The sequence below is a fragment of the Mus pahari genome, chromosome 10 (assembly GCF_900095145.1).
Source record: "Mus pahari chromosome 10, PAHARI_EIJ_v1.1, whole genome shotgun sequence".
Taxonomy (NCBI): domain Eukaryota; kingdom Metazoa; phylum Chordata; class Mammalia; order Rodentia; family Muridae; genus Mus; species Mus pahari.
In genome coordinates this window covers 17,629,086-17,653,712 of record NC_034599.1, presented here as the reverse complement: position 1 = coordinate 17,653,712, position 24,627 = coordinate 17,629,086, and the positions used below count along the sequence as shown (strand labels likewise).

At 43.7% G+C, this 24,627-nt stretch overlaps 1 protein-coding gene across 2 annotated transcripts in view; it reads left to right on the top strand.

Annotated features, from left to right (window-relative positions):
• The first annotated feature begins 6,982 nt into the window (after window positions 1–6,982).
• Window positions 6,983–24,627, top strand: part of LOC110327649 (zinc finger protein 571-like) — a 27,037-nt gene continuing 9,392 nt past the window's right edge. The window contains exons 1-4 of one of the 2 annotated variants that reach the window (XM_029542811.1): window positions 6,983–7,087; window positions 8,889–8,979; window positions 12,848–12,940; window positions 19,684–19,787. In XM_029542811.1, coding sequence (XP_029398671.1) covers window positions 19,785–19,787 — 3 coding nt within the window. In that variant the 5' untranslated portion in view covers window positions 6,983–7,087; window positions 8,889–8,979; window positions 12,848–12,940; window positions 19,684–19,784. Of the gene's footprint in view, window positions 7,088–7,282; window positions 7,801–8,888; window positions 8,980–12,847; window positions 12,941–19,683; window positions 19,788–24,627 lie in introns of those variants that run through there. The other variant, XM_029542812.1, reaches the window with a different exon arrangement.

Below are 24,627 nucleotides of genomic sequence, written 5' to 3'. Positions count from 1 at the left end.
AAATGCAGGGATTGGGGATGGAGTAGAGACTGAGGGAATAGCCAACCAATGGCCCGACTTGAGACCTATCCCCTGGGCAAGTACTGTGTGATCATAGAGAACATAAGATGAGTGCTGAAAGACCTTGCTAGGATTGCACGCTGGGGACCTTCCGCTAAAAGGTTGTGACGAACCCTCCTTCCTGGAATGACCCAGCAATAGAAGCTTTATCAGGAAGCCCCGACCACAAGGCAGGTGCAGATAATAACCAAGAATGTTTCGGTTACCTCTAGCCTCACCTGGGGCCATCCATGCTGCTTAGGAACTTTGGGAAGGTCATGAAACACTTACTCCTCCAGATGTGCTCCTTAATTACCATTTCTAAAAGGGGGGAATGAAAAGGTCAGCTTGGGTCACCAATGGGCTTAAACCAACTCATGCTGTTACCAAAGTCTGCCCTTACACCATATAAAAAGTGTGAGCTTAGGATGTTGGGTCGGTCACCTTTGCCCTGGTTGCAGGATGGTCCCAGCACGATGGATCAATAAACCTCTTGCTTGTTGTATCGATCTCTGTCTCTGTGTGTCTGTGAGTGGGACATCGCAGACATAAGGTTCTTCAGGTCTTACAGCACTAATTCCTGACACTATTAATGATGCTTTGTTATGCCGGCAGACAGAAGTCTATCATGTCTGTCCTTTGAGAAACTCCACCCAGCAGCTGACTCAGACAGAAGCAGACATCCACAGCCAAACAGTGGATGGAGCTTGAGGACTCTTGTGGAAGAATAGGAGGAAGGATTGCAGGCCCCAAAGGGGATAGGAACTCCACAGGAAGACCAACAGAGTCAACTAACCTGGACCCTTGGGGTTCTCAGAGTCTGAATCATCAACCAAAGAACATGCACAGGCTGGACCTAGGCTTCCCCACACATATGTAGCAGATGTGCAGCTTGGTCTTCATGGGGGTCCCAAACAACTGGAGCAGGGGCTATCCCAAAAGCTGTCGCCTGTCTGTGAGATATGGCCTTCTAGCTGAGAGGACATGCCTCACAGAGACTTGAAGTGCCAGGGTGGGAGGGAGGCCCAGGCCCCACCCACTCAAGAGGAGAAGGTGACTGAGAGGAGGGCAGTGTGTGGGATGTACAGTGAATAAGCAAATATTTGAGAGGTCTCAAACTGATTCTTTAAAAATGCACTTGAAGTCCTTGTAAAAGAAGATGAAACACCACCACAAAAAGTAGATGGGAAAAGACAATACAAATACGGTAAGGACTGGAATCAATGAAACAGAAATGAAAAAAAAAAATACAAAGAATCAATGAAACAAAATTGGTTCTTAGAAAGATTAACAAGATTGACAATTCTTTAGCCAAATTACACAAAAGGAAGAGAGGACCTAAATTCATAAAATTATAGATAACAGGGATTACAACAGACACAAGGAAATGCAGAGGGTCATCAGGGCATACATTAAAAATCTATATCCTATTAAATTGCAATATATAAAAGAACTGGATGAAGTTTATATGGAATCACAAAAGAACAGGGAGTAGGCAAAACACTGATTCACATAAAAAAAAACTTAAAAAATTTAAAAATAAAAATGAAATTTAGAGGCAAATGGGTAGAGTATGAAACCTTCATTCTTAAGGAGGTAACCAAGACCTAGGAAACCAAACACTATATGTTTTCTCTCATTTGTGGATTTGAATCTTCAAATATGTGTTCAGTTTGGTATAGCCAAATGGAGGCTAGGAAGTTAGTCACTGGCCATGGGGGCGATATCAAGGAAAGGATGATATAATGAAGAGGTAAAAGGAGTTAAGGGGGAATGATGGAATAGGAAGGTTTGTTTAATGGCAGGGCAGTTGAGAGAATACAGAGAGGGAGAACTAACATTAAAGAAAGTTAAAACAAGGTCGCCTGGAAGTTGACTGCTGTCAGAGTCTCTCTATACATATACACACTAGCTCTGCTGCGTCCCAGGGAGCATGAGGGAGGTTCTCTCGGTGCTCACCGCTCACTTTGCAGATCATAAACTGATTACACTCTGACCACTGGGTCCCCAAGGCTTTTCAAATCAAGAGGAGAGGTGATTCATCAGACTGGTATAAATGTCTGAGAAGTGTCCTGTAGTTCCAAGGAATTCAGTTGACCTTGGAAAGCCTAGGCCAAAATAACCTTTGAGTTTCTTTTCTCCCTCCTGTCAGAGCCCTTGGCAGCTACTGAATACCACACTTGGTCAGTTTCACCAGCATTACTTAGGAAGTCATGTTTTAAAACTTAGCTGTTGTATGGCATTTACATAAAGCTCAAATAAAAAAAACTAAACTGTTTGGGCTGGTGAGATGGCTTAGTGGGTAAGAACACCAACTGCTCTTCTGAAGGTCCTGAGTTCAAATCCCAGCAACCACATGATGGCTCACAACCATCCATGAGATCTGATGGCCTCTTTTGGAGTGTCTGAAGACAGCTACAGTGTAATTACATACAATTAATAAATAAACAAATCTTTAAAAAAAGAAAGAAAGAAAAACTAAACAGTTTAAACCATCTTACTAAAAGATCTGAATACAAGTTTCAATCATAACATAAATAAGGTCACACATACTCACACATACACACGGCTTTTGTTTGCTCAAAGTCCCCAGGCAAACTTCATTTTTATTTGGATTCATCATGTTAAAGTATGCTGTGAAAAAATTGACAAATAACAGAAAATGGTCCTTTCCTCTTTCAATGTGATTATTATTTTCTTTTTATGCAGAAATGCCACACCAACTCCGGTGGAGTCTGTGTGACATGCAGCACAAAGTGCGCAAAGTATGTTCAGACCTGAGATGTGTGTTCCCCAGAACCCAGTCTCCCAGAGGTCACTGGCATGGAGCCCGTAACACTTTCACAGGCTCAGCAATTGCTATTTGTGGTGGGGTGATGTGTGTTCTTTCCTTTTTCCTCATGGCCTTCCTGGCCCTTACTGCTGATTCTGATAAAATCATTACTACCTTGATTGATCAAGGATGGAACATTTGGAAATGTGATTAATGCATTGCAGCAACAGGAGTCGTTTGTAGAGTGGTTTGGGGTGTCACCTCTCCTGAATCAGAACGTGGGGAAGTCCTCACTTTGTGGGTCTTTCACTACCTCTGTTGAGTGGTGAGCTAGAAAGTATTTAAGAACCCATAGGCAGAGTATGAAAAATCTAAGCCAATGGCCCTCCTCCATAAAGAAAAATAAAAATAAAAAGTTGTAAGACACTGTAATATTATGATTGATTTTTTTTCCTGCAGGGAATTTAGTTTTTATTTATTTATTTTATGGTTTATTAGCATGTATGTATGTACACCATATACATGCCTGCTTACCCCCGAGGTCCGAGAACGTGTTGGATACCCTGGAATTGGATGGTCTTTGATCTGCTATGTAAGTGCTGGGATTCAAATAAAGATTTTCTGCATAGTAACAAGTGCTCTTAACTGCTGAGCCAACATCTCTCCAGCTTCACCACAGGTCATTGTATACATCACAATTTGTAACTGGGCCAGGTTCAAAATGCAGATGTTGTTCATAGTCATAGAGTTCAAGCTTTAAGGGGGCCTAAAAGTCCCATTCAGATGATCAAGAGTTTAGTAAGAATGAGCTAGGAATTCCTGTAAGAATAGTTGGTGGAAGGAAACAGTATTTAATTAGGGGCATATGGTGGGCCCCTCCTATGTACAGGGGACCCTGTAAGTTAAGAACAACTGCAGATAAATATCTTGTGTTTTTTGAAGCCAGGGTACAGCCTTTGTTGAAGAGACTTGGTTACTCATCTATGCGGCAAAAAGAAGCCGCATTAGACACCTCACAAAGCATGCGTGCCTCCTCACAGAGAGCCCTCTGGCAATTCCATCTTTCATCCACTCTTGAAAGACTACAAGGAGAGGAGAAGTCTCTTGGATTAGTGATTCCCTGTATCCTGTGCTCCTTCCAGAGTGGCCGGAGAAGTAGAGCCTGCTGGACTAGGCACATTCACCTGGCTCTCACTCCACATCCTGATGAATTCTCTTTGCATTTATCTGAGAATCAGCAGTAGCATTCACCCCTCAGCTTGGCAGGGAACAAGGCCCCAGATTTAATGGGGATTCGAACAGCATGTTCAAACCAGTTCCAGACTCACCTCACTCAGTGAGGACTGTATTTTCTGGTGAGGGTCAGAGCCCATAAGTTTCCTTGACTGATGGATTTAACTTTTTTTTTTCCATAGAGAGTGTATTTTTGCCTCTTATCAGATATGCCATTGACTTCCTTTCTGTAAGAATCTGGAATGACCAGAAGGAAACTATAAAGAAAGGGTAGGGGGAGATATCCAGAGAGGGATCTTGTCCTCATGTGAGATCTTGGTTATTGATTTATTGTAATTTGAGTCTGTATTGTTTTAAAATGTCCTGTTAGCATTTACTGTAGATTTGGGCATTAGAAGCATGAGTTTCAGCATCTAGGAAGCTCAGTGTGTGGCATCTCTGTGTGCTGTATGCCTTTGCTCATTATGAAAGACCCCCAAAGAGGGGAGACCCCTACTCAAGTCTTGGGATGACACGAGCCGCCCCTCCCTCCCTCCCAAGAACTCACGAGAGACTGTCCTTGCTCTAATCACATTACACGAGGTTTATTGACAGGAACCAGAGCACTGGGGCCGAGACTCATATCCCACACATTGGTAGAGGAGTTTGACCCCAAGTGGCTGGGAGAAGGGGTATTTAAAGGAAGAAACCACAACCCGAGGGGGTAGGGAGGGCGTCATTGGAAAATACTGAAAATACTAGTGAAAACTCACAAGGGGAAACTCCCTGTTCTCAAGATTGTTCTCAAGATTTTAATCTAACTTTTGTGGTCAGCCAGTTCCTGGAACAGGATCAATGAACCTGTTGGTATAATCATCTGTTCTGTGGTTAGTCAAGTTCCTGAACAGAGTCACTGAACTAGCTAACTTACATTCTTGGCTCTACTCTGTTTGCTAGGGGGTCAGGATTTTTTCCTGGTCTTTCAGTTACAGCCTTTCAGTTCTGTGTGGTAAAAAACAATACTGCATAGATTTAAAAAAAAAAAAAAAACAGAAACAAAAACTTAAAACGAATTCAAGGCACACCCCTGTGTTTGCCTATATTGCTTCAAGACAAAAGCCCATCCCCAATAAACATCATCTGTATTAATGCCATTTGCATCCATAAAAGAGATGTTTCAAATCCAATGTCGGTGTTGGAAAGCATACAATGTCTACAAATAGTCAGGAATGGAGACAATCTGTATCCATGTGGGATTAATTTCATATGTTTCAATTTTTTTCCACCATGAGAAATGAAGACATATCATGGCTTTTTGAATGGTTGTTTTTATAATCCATTTCATTAGCTTTTATTTCTTTATGTGAATATTACCACATTTAAATTTAGATTTCTGAGGACATACCTAATAGGAAAGCTGGGGACAGGCCATCAGGGAAAGGAGGAGAACCTACACCTTAAGTCATTTTATACAGTCGGGTGTGGTGGCGCACGCCTTTAATCCCAGCACTTGGGAGGCAGAGGCAGGTGGATTTCTGAGTTCGAGGCCAGCCTGGTCTACAGAGTGAGTTCCAGGACAGCCGGGGCTACACAGAGAAACCCTGTCTCGAAAAAAACAAAAACAACAACAACAAAAAAAAGTCATTTTATAATTTGTCCCCCACTTTCTTTGTATCAGACACTGGGGCTTTAGGGGGTTGCTGCCCATTTCAAAGCTCAGCCTTTCTCCTCAAAAGAGCAAAGTTGGGGAAAATGTGCAGGGAATTTATAAAGCTGGTCGCATTCTTCTCATCTGTGTGTAAGATATACCTAAAAATAACTCATAAGATGATATAACCGAGGGATGAGGAACTAGACACATCTCTGATAGGCAGACAGACAGAAAGGGGGGCCTTAAAGAACAGAAATGGCAAAGTTTTGGCTTCTTCCTCACTCCCTACCTCCCCCCACCTCTACTCTGGTTGCAATGACCCACTTTTGGGTGCTCAAGGCCAGACAGGGATTTGTTTACCTATAGCTATGGGCCTATCAGATACTCTTCTTTGTCTAAATTGACCAATCCTGAACTGACCAATCCTCATGGTTGGTCACCAAAATATTTCAAAACCCAAGGGGAAAAAGTGTTGTCCTTTTTCCGCTTCGGTCTGGATGTGCCTGGCTATGTTCGTGTGGTTTGTTTGTTTGTTTTTTAGAGACAGGATCTCTCTGTGTATCCCTGGCTCTTGGAACACTTTATAGGCCAGGCTGGCCTCGAACTGAGAAATCTGCCTGCCTCTGCCTCCTGAGTGATAGGATTAAAGATGCCACAGGGCGGTGCTTTTTAACTTTTATTAAAATTTGATGCCTGTTGCTGCTGCCTATTGTGTCTGAGGGTTTTTGTTTTTTATTTTTTGTTTGTTTGTTTGGTTTGGTTTTTTGAGACAGGGTTTCTCCGTGTAGCCCCGGCTGTCCTGGAACTCACCCTGTAGACCAGGCTGGCCTCGAACTCAGAAATCTGCCTGCCTCTGCCTCCCAAGTGCTGGGATTAAAGGCGTGCGCCACCAGGGCCCTGCGAGGTTTTTTTTTCCTGTTGCTACCTGCGGTGCTGGTCCTGTCTCACTTCTTTAATTGGCAGAGGTGATCAACTCGATCCAGACCCTAGGACGATATCACCGCCTTTTGTACAAGGCTGAATGCAAGTGTTCAGGTGGTGGTGGGCTCTTGCACAGGAAGCCGTACCTCAGGATACCTGCGGAGCGAGAAGTTGTCATTTTTAAACGATGGGAATAAAGTTAGCTTGCTTTATGCACTCATGGATTGGTGCCAGCTTCTGTCAGTCAGGGTCTGCGCCAGATGAGAACTGAAGCCCTGTCCAATCGAAGGCGCCGGGGTGAGGAACGTGCAATCAGGCGCACAGACAAAGGGGAGGGGGCGGGCTTTGGCGGTCCTGCTTTTGTCTCTGACGTGCCAGCCTACCACCATCTTGGGATCTGGAGCCGGTGTCCCAGGTTCGGGGGACTCTGTCGGTATCGGCACGGGTCTGCGCCGCACAGCGAGGACGCGGGGTGTCTCGACTCCGCCACGGTGAGCGTCCTCACGGAGCCGGCGGCTGCAGAGTCCCAAGCCCGAGCCCTCCGTCCCCCAGCTGGGGGGGGGCGGGGTGGGCACCCCGGGCGTCCTGTCGCGTCCCTGGCCCTCGCGTGGGGACTCGAGTCCCGCCGCTGCGCTCTCCCGCAGCTCCGGCCTGGCTGGGACTGCGCTGGATACTGGAGCGCAGGTCACGGTCCTTGGATCGAAGTCCCCCGCGGGGTTTGGGGATTGTGGCACCTTCTTGCAACCAGCTGTTCTGAAAGGACTTGTGTCGTCAGCTGGACAGTGCCAGCAACCGACCCCCCCCCCAGGTTACCTGGCCCCAGTGACTCGTTGCCCCAGGATTTTCCTGGCCCTGCGACTCTGCACGACCCAGCCCCACCACCTTTAGCCCTGTGTGCCCCTTGCTCTGTGGCTTGTTTCTGAATTTCAGGATCGCACTGAAGGACGAGCTATTTAACTGTACTGATTTTGGACGCGTGTCCCTTGATTTCTCACCTCTTTCCCTCAGGGCATATATTTTCTTGGGTCCTGTTCTCTAGGGCATGGGTTGGAATCTGAATACCTACCTATTCTCTGACGACCTTACCTTCTCTGTGATGGAACCTAGGAAATGCATGCTAGGGAGGTGCTCCGTCGCGAACCCAGCTCCCACAGAACAGGAATGTCAATGGCCTTGGGCTGAGAATCTAGGTGTCTCTGAAGAGGTGAGAGCAAGCATCTCTTGAAGCCGAAAGCAGCCTGGCAGGAGGAGGGGAGGGATGGATCTCCCGATCAGGGAGACCCTGAAGTGGTCTTTGAGCTTGTCATGTTATTGGGCCCCAGGGCCTTTATTTCCGTTGATCCCTTCCCCCCACCCCCTTTGACACAACTTCTCACACTGTAGCCCTGGCTGCCCACAGCTATGGCAGGCCTATCCAGCACCCTGAGCACATGAGCCAAGGCTCTGCTTCCCTGGCCTTTTTTCTCTCCCCACCTCTGTCGACATTTCTCTGTTGGCTGTTCTATGCTGCTTACAGCCAATAGCTCTCCCTGCTGAGACTCTCAAACCTAAGTAGAGATGGGATAGGGGCGCTCTGGACACTACTGAATTAGGTAAGTTGAGGCCAGGGAATGGTTCTAAGTGTGAATGTCTTCCTCAGCGCCCGTCACTGGTCGGCCTGGGTAGTCATAGAAGTCAGAAATTGGTGTCTACTAGACTCAAAAGGACGCCCAAAGGGATGGGAGAGGCAGTGTTTGCCAATACCCCTACAGTCTCAGAGGATGAATGAGGAACTGAAGAGTCTGTAGGAGGGATGTAGGACTGAGAAAGGGTGTGATGGAGGAAGGCAGGGTGTGATGGAGGAAATGAGGATCTGAGGGTGGAGGCCAGGACCAGAGGGAGGAGGTGACAATCTGAGGGAGGAGGTCAGAGCCTGAGGGAGGAGGCCAGGGCCTGAGGGAGGAAGTGAGGGTCTGTAGGAGAAGGATGCCTCAATCTGAGAAAGAGTTGAGGGAAGGGGTTTGAGGATGAGACAACTGAAAAGAGATCTGATCCTGAAGATCAGCTCTGAGGGAGGACTCAGGTTTGAGGAGATGTGAAGAGTGAAGGCAAAGACAGACCGGATAGAAAGGAGAAACCTTAAGGGGAAGTGGGAAGAGAAAGGAAGCCCTCCCTCTGCAGGACCCCTTCCTCTGGAAACTGAGGAAGTCTTGTCAGCTCAAGTAGAATAAAGCTGTAAAGTTGCCATTGCAGTCTTATTTGTGTATTACAACACCTCCATTAAAAAATCAGGTAACCTCGATTGTTTTGCAGATGTAATCTTGAGTTCTCCTGGGAAATCCTCATGAGGTATTACTTCCAGAAGGTCCAAGGGAGGAACTCTATTCCCTGGAAGCTGGAAATGGTGAGTTTGTGGTCTGGCTTCCACATCCAGGGGAGGGAAATCTACAGCCTGCATTCTTGGGCTAGTCTAGGTCCCTGCAGTATGATTATGGGGTGCACTCCCCACCATTTCCTGACTGCCAAGGGAGGAGATTAATGTGACTTGTGGTTTGCAGAACATTCAGTCAGCAGTTACCTGATCATGTCACACCGCCTCTGTAGTGAGAAGGAACCCAGAGCTTAGCTGGCTACCTCACTGCCAGCCAGCAAGCAGGAAGGGGTCGGGTAGTGAGGACACTCCAGTAGCCCTTCTAGGACATGTCCCTAATGACCTTATTTCCTGACACTAGGCTCTGTCCAAAGACAGTTGAATAGATTATTGTCCAAGACTGTTGCACCTGGAGTTTGGAGTGTCATTCAGATCCAAAGTGTAACCCTGAGTGTGCATGCTTTTGTTGTGGGGTTGCTCATTCTGTTCCACTGGTAGTCATGACCCTTACTGTGCTGTCGCCCTGCTGAGTCGGTCACTGGGGTCCTCTAGTTTGATGACAGTTCTTACAAGGGTTTTTTGTTGGAGGTGGTGATTTTTGAGACAGGCCTCACTCACCACGTGGTAGGTAGCTTGGAGCTTGTTCTGTGGGACAGGTTGGCTTAAATTCACAGAGATCCAGCTGAGTGCTAGGATTAAAGGCAGGCATCACCATGCCTAGAATAAGTGTGTTCTTCTCAATCAAATCATGTTGACATTTGAGGCTTTTAGTGCATATGTGTAGGACACTGTGTAGGACACTGTGTAGGATGCTGTGTGGGACACTGTGTGGGATACTGTGTGGAACGCTGTGTGGGACACTGTGTAGGACACTGTGGAACGCTGTGTAGGACAGCGTTTTTTGTGATGATTATCTGTTGTATTAAGATGAGTATTAAATCTTTAAATCTCTGAGCAATATGGACATCTAGATTTAATTTTTACAATCTGTGAGCATGAACTACCTTCCCTTCCCATCCCCCTCCCACACCCCCGAGTGTGTGTGTGTCCTGAGATAAGGTGTCACTGTATATCCAGGATAGCCTTGAAGACACTGTATAGTCGAAGTTGGCCTCAGAGGAGTAGCAGCCCTTCTGTCTGTGCTGGAGTTCTGGGTCATGTGGAGGCTGTATACTCTAATCTTGAATTTTCAGGAAAGTGGTCTTTGATTCTTCAGCTAGTAAATTGTAAAGATAGATGAGAGATACAGCTCAGTAGTGAAGAACTTACTCAACATGTACAGCCCCCAGTACTGCAAGATATAGCTAGCTAGAGTCTTCAGCTCCATAAGATGTGAATACATAAATAAATTGAAGCTACTTAAAAGAGTTTGAAAGTAATTTAGTAGTTCTTGTGAATGGAATAATATTTTTTTAAAAGATTTATTTATTTATTATATGTAAGTACACTGTAGCTGTCTTCAGACACTCCAGAAGAGGGACTCAGATCTTGTTACAGATGGTTATGAGCCACCATGTGGTTGCTGGGTTTGAACTCTGGACCTTTGGAAGAGCAGTCAGGTGCTCTTACCTACTGAGCCATCTTACCAGCCCAGAATAATATTCTGAATTACTGTATTAACAACTTTGCATTCGCTTTTAGAGATAGGGGCTCATGTAACCCAGGTTAGCTTTGAACTTCCTGTGTAGATGAGCAAAACCTTGAACCTTGTTTTTACATCCCAACTGTACTTTTCCCTCCCTTCTCTCCTCCCTGTCCCTCCCCCATGCTTCCCCTACCCTCCCCCATCCACTCCTCCATTTCTCTTCAGAAAAGCGAAGGTCTCCTGTGGATATCCACCAGTCATGGCACATCAAGTTTCAGGAAGACTAGGTCCTCCTATTAAAGCTGGATGAAGCAAGCAGAGGAAGAAAGGGTCCTAAGGGCAGACAAGAGTCAGAACCAGCTCCACCCCTCCATTAGGAGTCCCTCAGGAAGACCAAGCTGCACAACTCTAACATAGGTGCAGAAGGCCTAGGACCTTGAATTTATAATCCTCCTGCCTCCACCTCCGCATTGCCTGATTATTCACGGGTGCCCCTGTACTCAGCTTTTTGGGCTGTGAGGGAGCAAATCCAGGATCTCCTGGAGGGACGGCAAGTCCAACTGAGCTACATTTTCAGCCCAGGAATTTTGTTACTGGTTCATCATCTACAAACATTGGTCTTTCAACTTTGCATTCTTTAACATGAATTATTTGATCCATTCCCCCTTTCCTTGAAGTCTTTTTTTCTCTTTTTAAAACTTGATTTCACTTATTGCCTCCAGTGTGGTCTCCTCTGGGCATTCACTGCGGCCTTGCAGGAGCAGCGCAGGCTCTCCAGACTAGAACTGGTGCTTTGTTTTCTTTTTAGGAACTGTAGTTTAATTCACGGGCCATTGTGGATCCTATATTTCTCTTTCTTTCTTTGTCTTTTGAAATTGTGTCATGTAGCCCAGGCTAGTTTACTCTGTGTAGTTTTCAAAGCATCATAGTTCTGGCCATAAAGTTCCAGCTGGGAAACTTGCAGGGCTTCTTCTTGGATTTCTCTCATAAGAACCTTTGGGCTAACCTCTTGACGTTTAGAGAAGTTTCTGACAACAAACTTTGTTAGTTTCAGTGTCTGTAAAGGAATTGTTCAGATCTACCAAGGATCCTTTGAGTCTCTTGAGTCTCTCTGTGTGTATCTCTCTTATGATGCTAAAATTTTTTCATTGAAACTATATTTTTTATGTGTTTTCTTTTCTGGAACATAGATCTAGTGTCCTTGTATATCAAAAGGTCAATTGTTCCCTTAATGTCCCATTTCCTAATCTGCCTGAGTTATTTAAAAATCAAGGCTTTGAGCTCAGCGTGGTGGTGCACACTTTTAATTCCAGCACTCGGGAGGCAGAGGCAGGTGGATTTCTGAGTTCAAGGCCAGCCTGGTCTACAGAGTGAGTTCCAGGACAGCCAGGGCTACACAGAGAAACCCTGTCTCGAAAAACCAAAAAAACAAAAAACCAAAAAAACCAAAAAAAAGAGAAGGCTTTGTGCTTTAGATTTTCTCTCCATTTTCTCTGCCATAGATTCTTTGGTTTTTATTCTTTTTTCTTCTTTAAGTTGTTTTGGGGTTTGTTTTTCATTTTTTACATTTTTTTTTTCTTTCGAGGCAGGGTCACTATGTACTCCTGATTGACCTAGAAGTTGCTACCTATGCCAGGGTGGCCTTGAACTCAAAGATATCTCCCTGCCTTTTCCTCCCATTTGCTGGAAATGAACTTCCTCTGTCACCAGCCTGGCTTTGTTTCCTTTTCCTTTTTCTCTTTCTTTTTCTTTCTTTCTTTTCTTTTTTTTTTAAATTGAGCTCTTTCCATGCAACGTTTCTGACTGATTCTCCCCACTTTCTCTGTGTCCCATGTGTCCTAATGGAGTTCTCTCTCCAGCTTTGTTGTATTTTCTCTTTTGTTATCTATTATCTTTTTCTTTTAAAGATTTCTTTATTTATTATATGTAAGTACACTAAAGCTGTCTTCAGACATNCCAGAAGAGGGCATCAGATCTCATTACAGATGGTTGTGCGTCACCATGTGGTTGCTGAGATTTGAACTCGTGACCTTTGGAAGAGCAGTCTGTGCTCTTAACCGCTGAGCTATCTCTCCAGCCCGTTATCTATTATCTTAAATATTCTCAAAATCTTTATTTTTGGGTTATTTATCATACAGTTTAATGCCACTTGAGGGTAAAATTCCAGCAGATGAACAATGTGAGCATAAGTATTATCTTATGAAAGTTTCTGGTTCACTTGTGATGGTGTTGTCCTTAGAGTGGACCCTGTTATCATTCATCACTGGACCTCACTTAGCACATTAGCAAAACTGATCTACTACTTCCCACTTGCAGGGCACAGCGTGACCAAACCAGAGCTCATCTTTGAGTGGGAGCTTCGATTTGGATCATGGACCACAGCAGAAGCCACAATTGGATGCGTGCCTGGTCAGTGAGTGGGTCTGGGGCAAGGGCTCTCCACACAAAGAGCTCATCATATACAGATTGCATTGAGCTCTTTTTTTTTTTTTNTTTTTAAAGATTTATTTATTTATTATATGTAAGTACACTGTAGCTGTCTTCAGACACTCCAGAAGAGGGCGCTAGATCTTTTTATGGATGGTTATGAGCCACCATGTGGTTGCTGGGATTTGAACTCAGGACCTCCAGAAGAGCAGTCAGGTGCTCTTATCTGCTGAGCCATCTCACCAGCCCGTGATGTGTGTTTTATCAGTCTCTGAAAGGGTTCTCAGTGTGAACATCTCCCCAAGTTTCTGCTATTGAAGTATATTTTCTCAGATTTATCAAAACTTCAATCCTATGTACTACCTAGATCCAGTGGCTCTCAACCTATGGGGTCATGACCCCTTTGGAGGTCAAATGACCTTTTCACAGGGGTTGCCTGACACCACCGAAAACATATAGATATTTACATTATGATCCCTAATAGTACCAAAATGACAAGCTATGAAGTAGCAATGGAAATAATGTTGTGGTTGAGGGTCACCACAACATGAGGAAATGTGTTTAAAGATCATAGCATTAGGAAGGTTGAGAACCACTGGTATAGTTGGTTTTCTTGGTTAGTTGGTGTACCTAAATTCTCACTTTTCCTTCTTTTTTAAATTAGGCATTTGCTAATATGTTCTTTTAACACTTGCTCTTGATCCCTAATGATTCTGTGTAACTGCGTTGATAATATCAACAGAAATCACCCACACACTTGGAATGTTGCCTTACATTCAGTGAATGTAAAAGTAAATCAAAGACACAATGATCATAGTGATATAGAACTCAGAGAATGCTTACAAGGAATGGAGAAAAGTAGGTCTGGGGCAGAGTGAACCAAACCCACTGTTAGGGAATTGTGTATTCATTTTAGTTTAAATTTGACATAACTCTTTTCAAAATTTGGCACATTGTACTTGACTCAGGGGTGGTGATGTTTTTAATATTTTCCCTGTTGATAAAGTGAATGCCAGCACTGAGGCCAGCCATGAAAATCAAGAGAAAGATTTGTGGCAAATTGGAATCAACAAAGCAGTACATCAAATAAAGGCATGGTTGGTACAGGTGAGACAGTTTCCTGAACTCTCAAACTGCCTTTCAGAGCTAAACACCCAAGGAAGCCCTTCAGGGATGTGGGGCCTCTCCGCAGGGTGTCTGGTGAGATGCAGGTTGGAGAAGAATCAGACTTTTTCTTTTTAAAGTACAGTGGGCATAAAAATGTAGATTTGAACTATGAAGACAAAGAAGAAGGTAGCTTGGGAAGAAAACAACATCTGAAAGCGTGCCTATTGATTTTCAGAGAAGTGGCACCCAAGTTGGCTTTTTTATGATTAAGGAAATCCTCTGGTATCCTAACCATCTTAGTGTCTATACTGGGACCCCAGATTTGTGGTGTTCTATTCAATATATCTTATGAGAGGTGTCCATCTAAATCCGAGTAATCACCCTGACACAACCAGAACGTCGATCCTCCAGATCTTCCAGTAGAGTCAGTCAGTACCGGAAGTCCTTTTATTAGGAAGCACTTAATGCCCCAAACATGAAAAATGTAAGGAGCAAATCACTAAGTTTAATGTATGGGATAATGTTCCATTAGATATAAATCAGAAAAAGGGTAAGTTCACACATAAGATAGTATAAATATAGTTATCCTGAGGAATCTTTAAATAAGTAATTATGCTTCAGAAAGCATATGTGTGTTTGGAAATGGCCCAGTGATGACAAGTAATATAAATAATTTTGATATCTCAAGTTAGAACTAAAGGTTCAGCCAGGCAGTGGTTGCACACACTTTTAATCCCAGAACTTGGGAGGCAGAGGCAGCCGTGCGCTTCCTATTGTAAGTAAGCCCCCATTCACCCTCAGAAATCTTATTATGGGAAGTATATGAATGTACACATCGTAGCAAAGTATTCAATTTGAAGTCAGCCCTCTCATTTCATCTAAGAACACATGCAGAAAGAAACCTGTGGATATAAAGAAAGCAAGAAAACTGTTAACTTCATGTCACACCTCACTGTACGTCAGAGAATATACACAGCTTGGAATTCCTAATAACATGAAGAATGCAGGAACCTTTTCTCTTTGCAAGTCACAGCTCTGTACATCAGAAATATCACGCAGCTCATAAACCATATGAATGCAAAGCTTTCTTGAGAAAATCTGTTCTTTTTTGTTGTTGTTGTTTTTCTTTTTTTTGTTCTTTTTTTTTCTTTTGTTTTTTTTTCTTTTCTCTTGAGAAAATCTGACCTTGCTTGACATCAATGGATTCATATAGATGAGAAACCTTATGAATATGGAAATATAGGAAAGCCTTCCTTCACAAGTCATGTATGTGCACACCACAGACTCTGCATAGGAGAGGAGCTCTATGAATGTAATGACTGTAGGAAAGCATTGTACCAAAGCCAGACTTGTGCATCAGATAATTCATAAGGTAAGAACCCTAATGTAAGGATGTAAGGATGAAGGAAATATTTCTCTCTCAGGTCAAAACTATATTAGAGAATACATAAAGGGGGAGAAACTCAATGACTAAGGAATACAAAAAGCTTTCTGCCCAATCAGAATTCATTGTACATCAGAGAGCACACACATGCCCTTTGGATATAAAGACTACAGGAAAGCTTTCTTTTGCAAGCCACAACTTACATGGCATTAGAGATCCCTTACAGGTTCTAAGCCTTTGAATGTGAGGAATCTAGGGCATAACTCAATGTGCACCAGAGCACTCATTTTTGGTTAGAATCCGTATGAAGACAGAATACAGGAAGGCATTCATATACAAGTGAATACTTACTGTTTATCAGGCTGGAGAGATGGCTCAGCAGTTAAGAGCACTGCTTTTCCAGAGATCCTGAGTTCAATTCCCAGCAACCACATGGTGGTTCACAACCATCTGTAATGGGATCTGATACCCTCTTCTGGCATATAGATAAACAGGCAGCTAGAGCACTCATACATTAAAAAGACAAACAAGCAAACAAACAAAAAACAGTTTACTGTTTCTCAAAGGACAGATACAGGGGGAAGCCCTGTGCAAGCAGAGCCTGCAGGGAAGCTTTGACCCCCAAGTTGAAATGACCTGTATCAGAGAATGTGTGCAGTTGAGAAATGAAATGAATGTAGAGTGCAGGAAAGCCTTCTACTGCAAATCAAATCTGTCTCTATCAATGAGCTTGTGTGTTAGATAGCATGCAATTATAAAGAATACATAAGCCGGGCGTGGTGGCTCACGCCTTTAATCCCAGCACTCGGGAAGCAGAGGCAGGCGGATTTCTGAGTTCGAGGCCAATCTGGTCTACAGAGTGAGTTCCAGGACAGCCAGGGCTACACAGAGAAACCCTGTCTCAAAAAAACCAAAAAAAAAAAAAAAAAAAAAAAAAAAAGAATACACAAGAGTTTAAGGGAAACCTCACTCTGCTTCTAAGACAATAGAGGAGAAGACTGTCAATATAAGGAATTCAGGGAATCATTTTACATGAAGTTAGAACTATCTTGATACCAGAGAGCTCACACAGGAATGGTGTCTTAAAGTCAGTTCCTAACTTCAGATTACTTATAGGTAAGAAGCCCAATAAATGTAAAAAATTCAGGGAGGACTTCATTTCATTTGAGGAAGTGATATAAAGATCTTTTTTGTTTGTATTTTATGTATATGAGTGTTTTATCTGCATGTGCACATGTGCATGAAGGCCAGAAGAGGGCCCCTGATTCCCAGGGACTAGAGTTAACAGTGGATGTGAGGCAAACCCATCTGTGGAGGCCTGAAACTGAAGGAGAATCCTCCATAGAGCACCCTTTGCTCTTACTCATAGCACCATCTATGTGAGAAACTGCCCTGCATTGTCTGTATTTGGAGAGTTTCAAAATGGAAACTTTAAAAGCCAGAAAGAAAATCCTTTAACAGTGCACTTCAAGTTCTCAAAGACCATGAGTGCCAACCTATACTATGTCCCCAGAAAGACAAAAGCACACAATGATGTAAGCAGTCTGACAATTCAGGGCCACACTGGAAGCAAGTCTGTGCACTTAGGAGAGAAATAAGCGTAGCCAGAGAAGATAGAAAAAACAAATGAAGCTACAGTTACTGTACTGGGTAGTTCTGTGTCAACGACACAAGCTGAAGTTATCACAGAGAAAGGAGCTTCAGTTGGGGAAATGCCTCCATGAGATCCAGCTGTAAAGCATTTTCTCAATTAGTGATCAAGGGGGAGAGGGCCCTTGTGGGTGGGAACATCTCTGGGCTGGTAGTCTTGGTTCTATAAGAGAGCAGGCTGAGCAAGCCAAGGGAAGCAAGCCAGTAAAGAACATCCCTCCATGGCCTCTGCATCAGCACCTGCTTCCTGACCTGCTTGAGTTCCAGTCCTGACTTCTTTCAGTGATGAACAGCAATGTGGAAATGTAAGCTGAATAAACCTTTTCCTCCCCAACCTGCTTCTTGGTCATGATGTTTGTGCAGGAATAGAAACCCTGACTAAGGGGCTGGTGAGATGGCTCAGCGGGTAAGAGCACCTGACTGCTCTTCCAAAGGTCCAGAGTTCAAATCCCAGCAACCACATGGTGGCTCACAACCATCCATGGTGGAATTAATGATTGACATTTTTCAGTAGGCAGAGGTGTCTTAGGTGACATTCATATTGTAGTATGTATCAATATATTATTTTCATGATGGATAATATCTAATTCTATGGCATGCCAAACTTTTAATCTAATCAACAATAAATATATTATCTTTATATATTCCTATGGACATCACATATAAATATTTTATTAGTATTGAAATTAAAGTTTAATATCAACATGTAGCTTATATTCCTTTTGAGTCCAAGAATCCACGATCATCCTGGGCAAGATACGAACAACCTTCGGTGGGAGAGGAGCTGAAAGAGAGAGACCCTAAGCTGTATAAGTGATTGTATAAGTGACTGGGGACTGGGAAGATGGCTCAGTCAGTGAAATGCTTGCAAGAGAAACAGAAAACCCTGATTTCAGGTCTCTAACACCCATGCAGTAGGAACCTCAGCACATCAGTTCTCCCACGAATGATGCAGTAGGAACCTCAGCACATCAGTTCTCCCATGAACGGAAAAGGCAGACCTGGGAGGACCCTGGAGCTTAGTGGACAGCCAATCTAGGCAAATCAATGAGTCCAAGTCCAGTAGGAGACCTTGCTTCAAATTACACAATTGAAAACAATATTGGTAAATACCTAGAGTTGACCTGGCCCCCATGTGTGTGCACCCTCACATATGTACATATACCTGAGTGCACACATGCACACACTCACATGAACACACACAGAGACAAAATGGTCTGTCACTAATATCACCGGGGTTTCGTGGGTTTAGGTTAACATTCTTGGTGAATCCATATTAATGTCAGTGGTATAACTGAGCTCACTTCCAAGAAGCCAGTGTAGATGAAGCACGGTGGCACGTGCCTGTGGTCCCTGCATTTGGGAGGCAAAGGTGGGAGGGTCTCTGAGTTCCAGGCCAGGTGGGACTACAAAGTGAAAACCTGTCTCAAAGAAAAACCACCAAAAAAATAATCCAATACAGAAATTTCTCACATCACTGAATAACAGTGAAGTCAGTGAACAGAAGAGTCCAGTAGCAGTTGCTGTCACTTGCTTCTCAATCTCAGCAATAAGTTTAAGGCTGGGTCTATTTTACTTGTACAACTCAGCAGGCTGCTCTTCAATAATGTGTAATGCTGAACTTTTGGTAGAGAACAATATCAAAATCATGAATTATGCTTTGGGTATTGTGAGTGAATAATATTGTGTTTAAGGGAATAATTATATGTATACTAAAAAATTTTAAATATCCTATAGGTAATAATGCTTGATCTTATATGAACAGATTCAAATTGGCCCTAAATTATACCTAACTTATGAATATTACAATCAAAAAGTCTATAACTGTATTGGAAAAATCTAGTCCTTAAAGAAGAGAGCAAAGACAATACTGAGTGAATATAATTTATATGTACATGGTTTTAAAATATTTCTAGGGCCGGGTGTAGTGGCGCACGCCTTTAATCCCAGCACTCGGAGGCAGAGGCAGGCGGATTTCTGAGTTCGAGGCCAGCCTGGTCAACAGATTGAGTTCCAGGACAGCCAGGGCTACACAGAGAAACCCTGTCTCTCAAACAAATGGCCTGATTTTAAGATCACAACCTTCACTTGACCATAGCAGGGAAGAATTTCCAGGAAAAGGAACAGAGGATTTTTCTAAATTTTCAATGTTTTCTATGAAAATATTGAGTGTTTGCATACCTTAGTATCTCAGAATGGCAGCAGATGTTTGTTCTATTTCAAGTTGAGCCTGGTTAAGGGGGTGCAGTGGTGCTCAGGAGTCTATGATTTTGTCTCTGGGAGACTTGAGAAAGGATAGCATTCTGAACCAGCCTCTAACTGGGCCTCAGTGATAGCTGCAGGCTCTCATCCCGAGCCCTGCCTTAGAATGCCTGAAGGCAAGAACCTGTCTTTGGCTTCCTTCACCCAGGGGTTTGTGCCATCTACTGTTGTTTGGGATCTGAGGGGTTGAGAACTAAACCCGATCCAGTCCAGCAGTGAGCGGAGCGATATTCAGTCAGTTCTAGAGACAGTGGGGGCTGGGCATTCACTCTCTTCACCATAGCTGTGGATCTGAGCAAACCGTTATGTGGTCTGTCACCAGAATCATCTTGATCAAGAGGCACTCATGCCATCTCTGTTCCCAGTGACATGCTGCTGCCTTGAGGACCATAGTGAGGACGCTGGGTGTCCTGGAACCTGGAAATGGTGAGTCTGTGACAAGTGCCTAGCACGGAGCACAGGACTGACACCTGTGATTTTCCTCCTTTAGTTATATCACAAAACATAATTTACATCAAGGTTTAATGAAGAAACAAAGTCAGAAAGCCAGTTTTCTTCTGGGATGGTAGGTTACCCCAAGCTTCAGTGGATCCCCACCCCTCATGCACATATGGGGTTCAGTGGATTCTTCTTTTTAAAAAGAGGAAGGACAGGACATTGTGATGGAGCATTGCTCAATGGGAGTGGAAGGGTGAGCTGGGTGGATAGGTAAGATACATTGTGTGTATCTATGAAATTGTCAAAGAATAAGAATATTTTAAAACTTAGGTGGAAAAACACATAAGTTGGTTTATGTACTTCCGTTGCCCGTGAAAAGCAAATCTCTAACTCTATAGAGAAGATACCGTGTGAGTGGGGGTGACTTGGGGACATAGATTCAGTTTCAGGTCTAGCCTGGAGCACATATATGTGGACCCCCCCAGCCTGATGAATACCTGGATTCTCCTACCTGTGCCATCCTCAATCCTTAAACCTAGCCTTGCACTTACAGCCTGTGTGCCAGGCTAGCCTGATGAATGCCTGTCTTCGGGTTTCTACTACTGTGATGAAACACCACGACCAAAAGCAACTTGGAGAAGAAAGGGTGTGTTTTAGCTTACATGTCCTGATGGCAATCCATCATGAAGGGAAGCCAGGGCAGGAACTTAAGAGAAGGAACCTGGAGGCAGGACTTAAATAGATGCTATGGAAGAATTCTGTTTACTGGCTTACTCAGCCTTCTTTCTTATACCACCTGTGATGGTTTGTATATTCTTGGGCCAGGGAGTGGCACCATTTGGAGGTGTGGCCTTGTTGGAATAGGTGTGGCCTGGTTGGAGTAGGTGTGTCACGGTGGGTGTGGGCTTAAGATCCTCACCCTAGTTGCCTGGAAGACAGTCTTCCACTAGCAGCCTTTGGATGAAGGCATAGAACTCTCAGCTCTGCCTGCGCCATGCCTGACTGGATACTGCCATGCTCCCACCTTGATGGTAATGGACTGAACCTCTGAGTCTGCAAACCAGCACCAATTAAATGTTGTTTTTTATAAGACCTGCCCTGGTCATGGTGTCTGTTCACAGCAGTAAAACCCTAACTAAAACACCACTCAAGACCACCATCTCCAGGAGTGTCACCACAAAAAAAAAAAAAAAAAAAAAATGACTTCTAGCTGTGTCTTGTAGATGTATAGCTACGCATGACAATTTACCCCTCAACCTGACACATAAATGTATCACTGTTAAACTAAACCCTTTCTTTTTTTGTTTTGTTTTGTTTTTTTGAGACATGGTTTCTCTGTGTAGCCCTGGCTGTCCTGGAACTCACTTTGTAGACCAGGCTGGCCTCGAACTCAGAGGACAGCCAGGGCTATACAGAGAAAAACCCTGTCTCAAAAAAAACAAAAAAATTAAAGAAAATAAAGTTCCAGAGTCTTTATAAATTCATATAGCTTAAAATTCCAGTTTGTTTAAAACATCCAAAGCTTGTCTAAAGACGCAAAGCACTCCATTGTTGGTATCTGTGAAAGAAAAAAAAAAAGTAAATGCTTTCTTACTCCAAAAGAGAAGAGCCAGGACACAGTCACAGGCAGATCAAAGCAAAGTTCAGCAGTATACAAAGCTGGGTGCTTGGCACCTGAGACTCCCCATCCTCTGTGCTCCAGTGGGCCATGGCACTGGCACTTCTTCAGCTCTAATCCTCCACAGAAAATACAAGTTCTTTCTTAGACTCTAGCTTGCCTCTACACCTTGATGTAATAAATTTCTAGGAAAAGAAAAAAAATACATCAGAAAGAGCAAACACAAATAAATTACTTAATGATACAATTAAGAATTTTGGGGCTGGAGAGATGGCTCAGTGGGTAAGAATCACTGCTCTTCTGGAGGTCCTGAATTCAAATCCCAGCAACCACATGAAGGCTCACAACCATCTGTAATGAGATTGGATGCCTTCTTCTGGTGTGTCTGAAGACAGCTACAGTGTACTTACATATAATAAATCAATCTTAAAAAAAGAAAAGAATTTAGAAAAAGAATAACAAACCAAATCTAACAGATGAGCAAAAAATTATAAAATCAGAGAATTTAATGAAGTGTAGATAATGAAAACAATACCAAGAATTGACAAATCTAATTGCTGTGTCTTTGAGAAGGTTAAGAAGATGGACAGACCCTTGGCCCAATTAACCAAATGAAACAGGACCCAAATGATCAGAATTTGAAACAAATGGGGAAACATTAAAACAAACACCAAAGAAATTCAGATTATTGTAAGGGAACACTTTAAAACCTAAACCTTAAAAGATGGATAAATTCCTAGAGTCATCTGAACCACCGAAGTTAAGAAGATGTGAAACCTAAACAAATCCCTAAAAGTAAGGAGAATGAAAGACTGTTTAAAAAGCCACAAGACTCAAAAATACCCAGGTCCAGATGGCTGCTGTGATGGTTTGAATGAGAAATACCCTCATCATCTTAGGCATTTGACCACTTGGTCTCCAGTGGAGGTGGAGGTGGAGGTGGAGGTGGAGGTGGAGGTAGTGGTAGTATAGCCTTGATAGGTAAAACATGCCACCACTCCCTGCCTCTCTCTCTCTCTCTCTCTCTCTCTCTCTGTGTGTGTGTCTCTCTCTCTCTGTCTCTCTCTGTCTCTCTCTCTCCATCTCTCCCTCTGTCTCTGTCTCTGTCTCTCTCTCCATCTCTCCCTCTGTCTCTCTCTCTGTCTCTCTCTGTCTCTCTGTCTCTGTCTCTCTCTCTCTCTCTCTCTCTCTCTCTCTCTCTCTCTCTGCTTGAAGATGGCCATATAAAAGTATATACAAGTATGAAACCAAATGATCATCTCAGTAGATGCAGAAAGGCCTTTGGTAATATCCAACATGCCTTCATGATAAAAGAATGGGGCTAGGAGGGACATACCTCACCATAAACTATGACAAACTTACAGCCAACCTCATTCTAAATGGATTGTGAGAGAGTAAGAGAATGAAATTAAAGGGAAACAAATGAGAAAAACAGTCAAATTATTCTTATTTGCAGATGATATGATATACTACATAAGAGATGCCAACATACTACAGTTTCTACAGAATTCTACACTTTCAGCAAAGTGGCAGGATTCAAAACCAACTTAAAACCAGTAGCTGCTCTATGTATCAACCACAGAGAGTCTGAGAAAGAGAAAATAGCAACACTCTCACTTACAATAGCCCCTCTTCTACAATGAAATCTTAAAAAAAATATTTTCAAAGACATTGAAGAAAACAGAAAATGGAAGACACCCCCACTCCCACCCGTGCTCATGGTTAGTAGAATTGAAGGTGGGAGAGTGACCATCCTATAGAAGCAATTGCTCCTGCAGAGTCCCAGTCAAGAATCCCACAGCGATCTTAGCGATGGCATCGGCACAAAGACAAACATAGGTTAGTAGAACACAGTAGATCTAAACGAGATTATATGTAATTACAGGCATCTCATATTTAACAAAGATGCCCAAAAGATTGGATAAAACACGGTACCTTCACCAAAGATGCTGGGAGAAGCTGCATATCTACATAGAAGAACTGAATTAGACCCTATCTGTCACTTTCCCTGGAAGTCAACTCCAAATGGATCAGACCCACACAGCTAAGCCACCAAAGAAATCTCAGTGGTCTGATTTGCTTCTCCTTTTTTGTAATACTGCTAGGGATTTGAGACCATGAAAGTGGTTACAAGATCCTCCCAAACCATTTCTTTCTCTGAGCTCTGTGGAGACTGGCATGCGTCCAGGTCCCTTTCCTCCAAAGCTTGGGAATTTAATCTGTATCCCCTCGGGTAGGCTTTGTGGAAGCTGATGCACTCTGAGCAAACTAGTGGTCAGTAAGGTACAGAGTGGGCACAGGCCGAGGAAGAGCTGAGGTCCACCCAGGCTGCTGCAGCTCTCCCTCACTCTGCCCTGTTCACTCCTTCCGACAAGCCATAGACAAGCTTGATTATTGCCATCAACCGTGTTTCCTGGTTTCGTGTCAACTTGAGTCATGAGAGAGGAAGGAGCCTCAGTTGAGGAAAAGGCTCCATGAGATCCAGCTGTAAGGCGTTTTCTTAATAAGTGATCAATGGGGGAGGGCCCCGCCCATTGTTAGTGGTGCCATCTGGGAGCTGATAACCTGGGTTCTATAAGAAAGCAGGCTGAACAAGCCAGTAAGCAGCAGCCTTCCTCAGTCTCTGCATCAGCTCCTGCCTCCAGGATCCTGCCCTGCTTGAGTTCCTGTCCTGACTTCATTTGGTGATGAACATCAAACCCTTTCCCCCCCGACTTGCCTTTTAGTCATGGTGTTTTGTCACAGCAATAGTAACCCTAACTGTTAGACAAGTAGTAAGCAAACCATGCTGGAAGTTCCTTCCAGGGAAAAATTTACTGCATTTTAACTTCTGCCCCATCCCCTGGGAGGAAGCCGGTGGAAACACATTACATGTACAGAACATCCAAGTTTTACCTGTGCTCTGGACTCATGTGGATTCACCTGAGTGGAATAGCAGAGAGTAGCTAACCCGTCTTCTGATTTCAATTCCCACTGCCCACATAGTGGCTCACAACCATCTGTAATGGGATCCGATACCCTCTTCTGGTGTGTCTACGGTGCACTCATGTACATTAAAATAAATAAACAGCCAGGCGTGGTGGCGCACGCCTTCAATCCCAGCACTCGGGTGGCAGAGGCAGGTGGATTTCTGAGTTCGAGGCCAGCCTGGTCTACAGAGTTCCAGGACAGCCAGGGCTACACAGAGAAACCCTGTCTTGAAAAACCAAA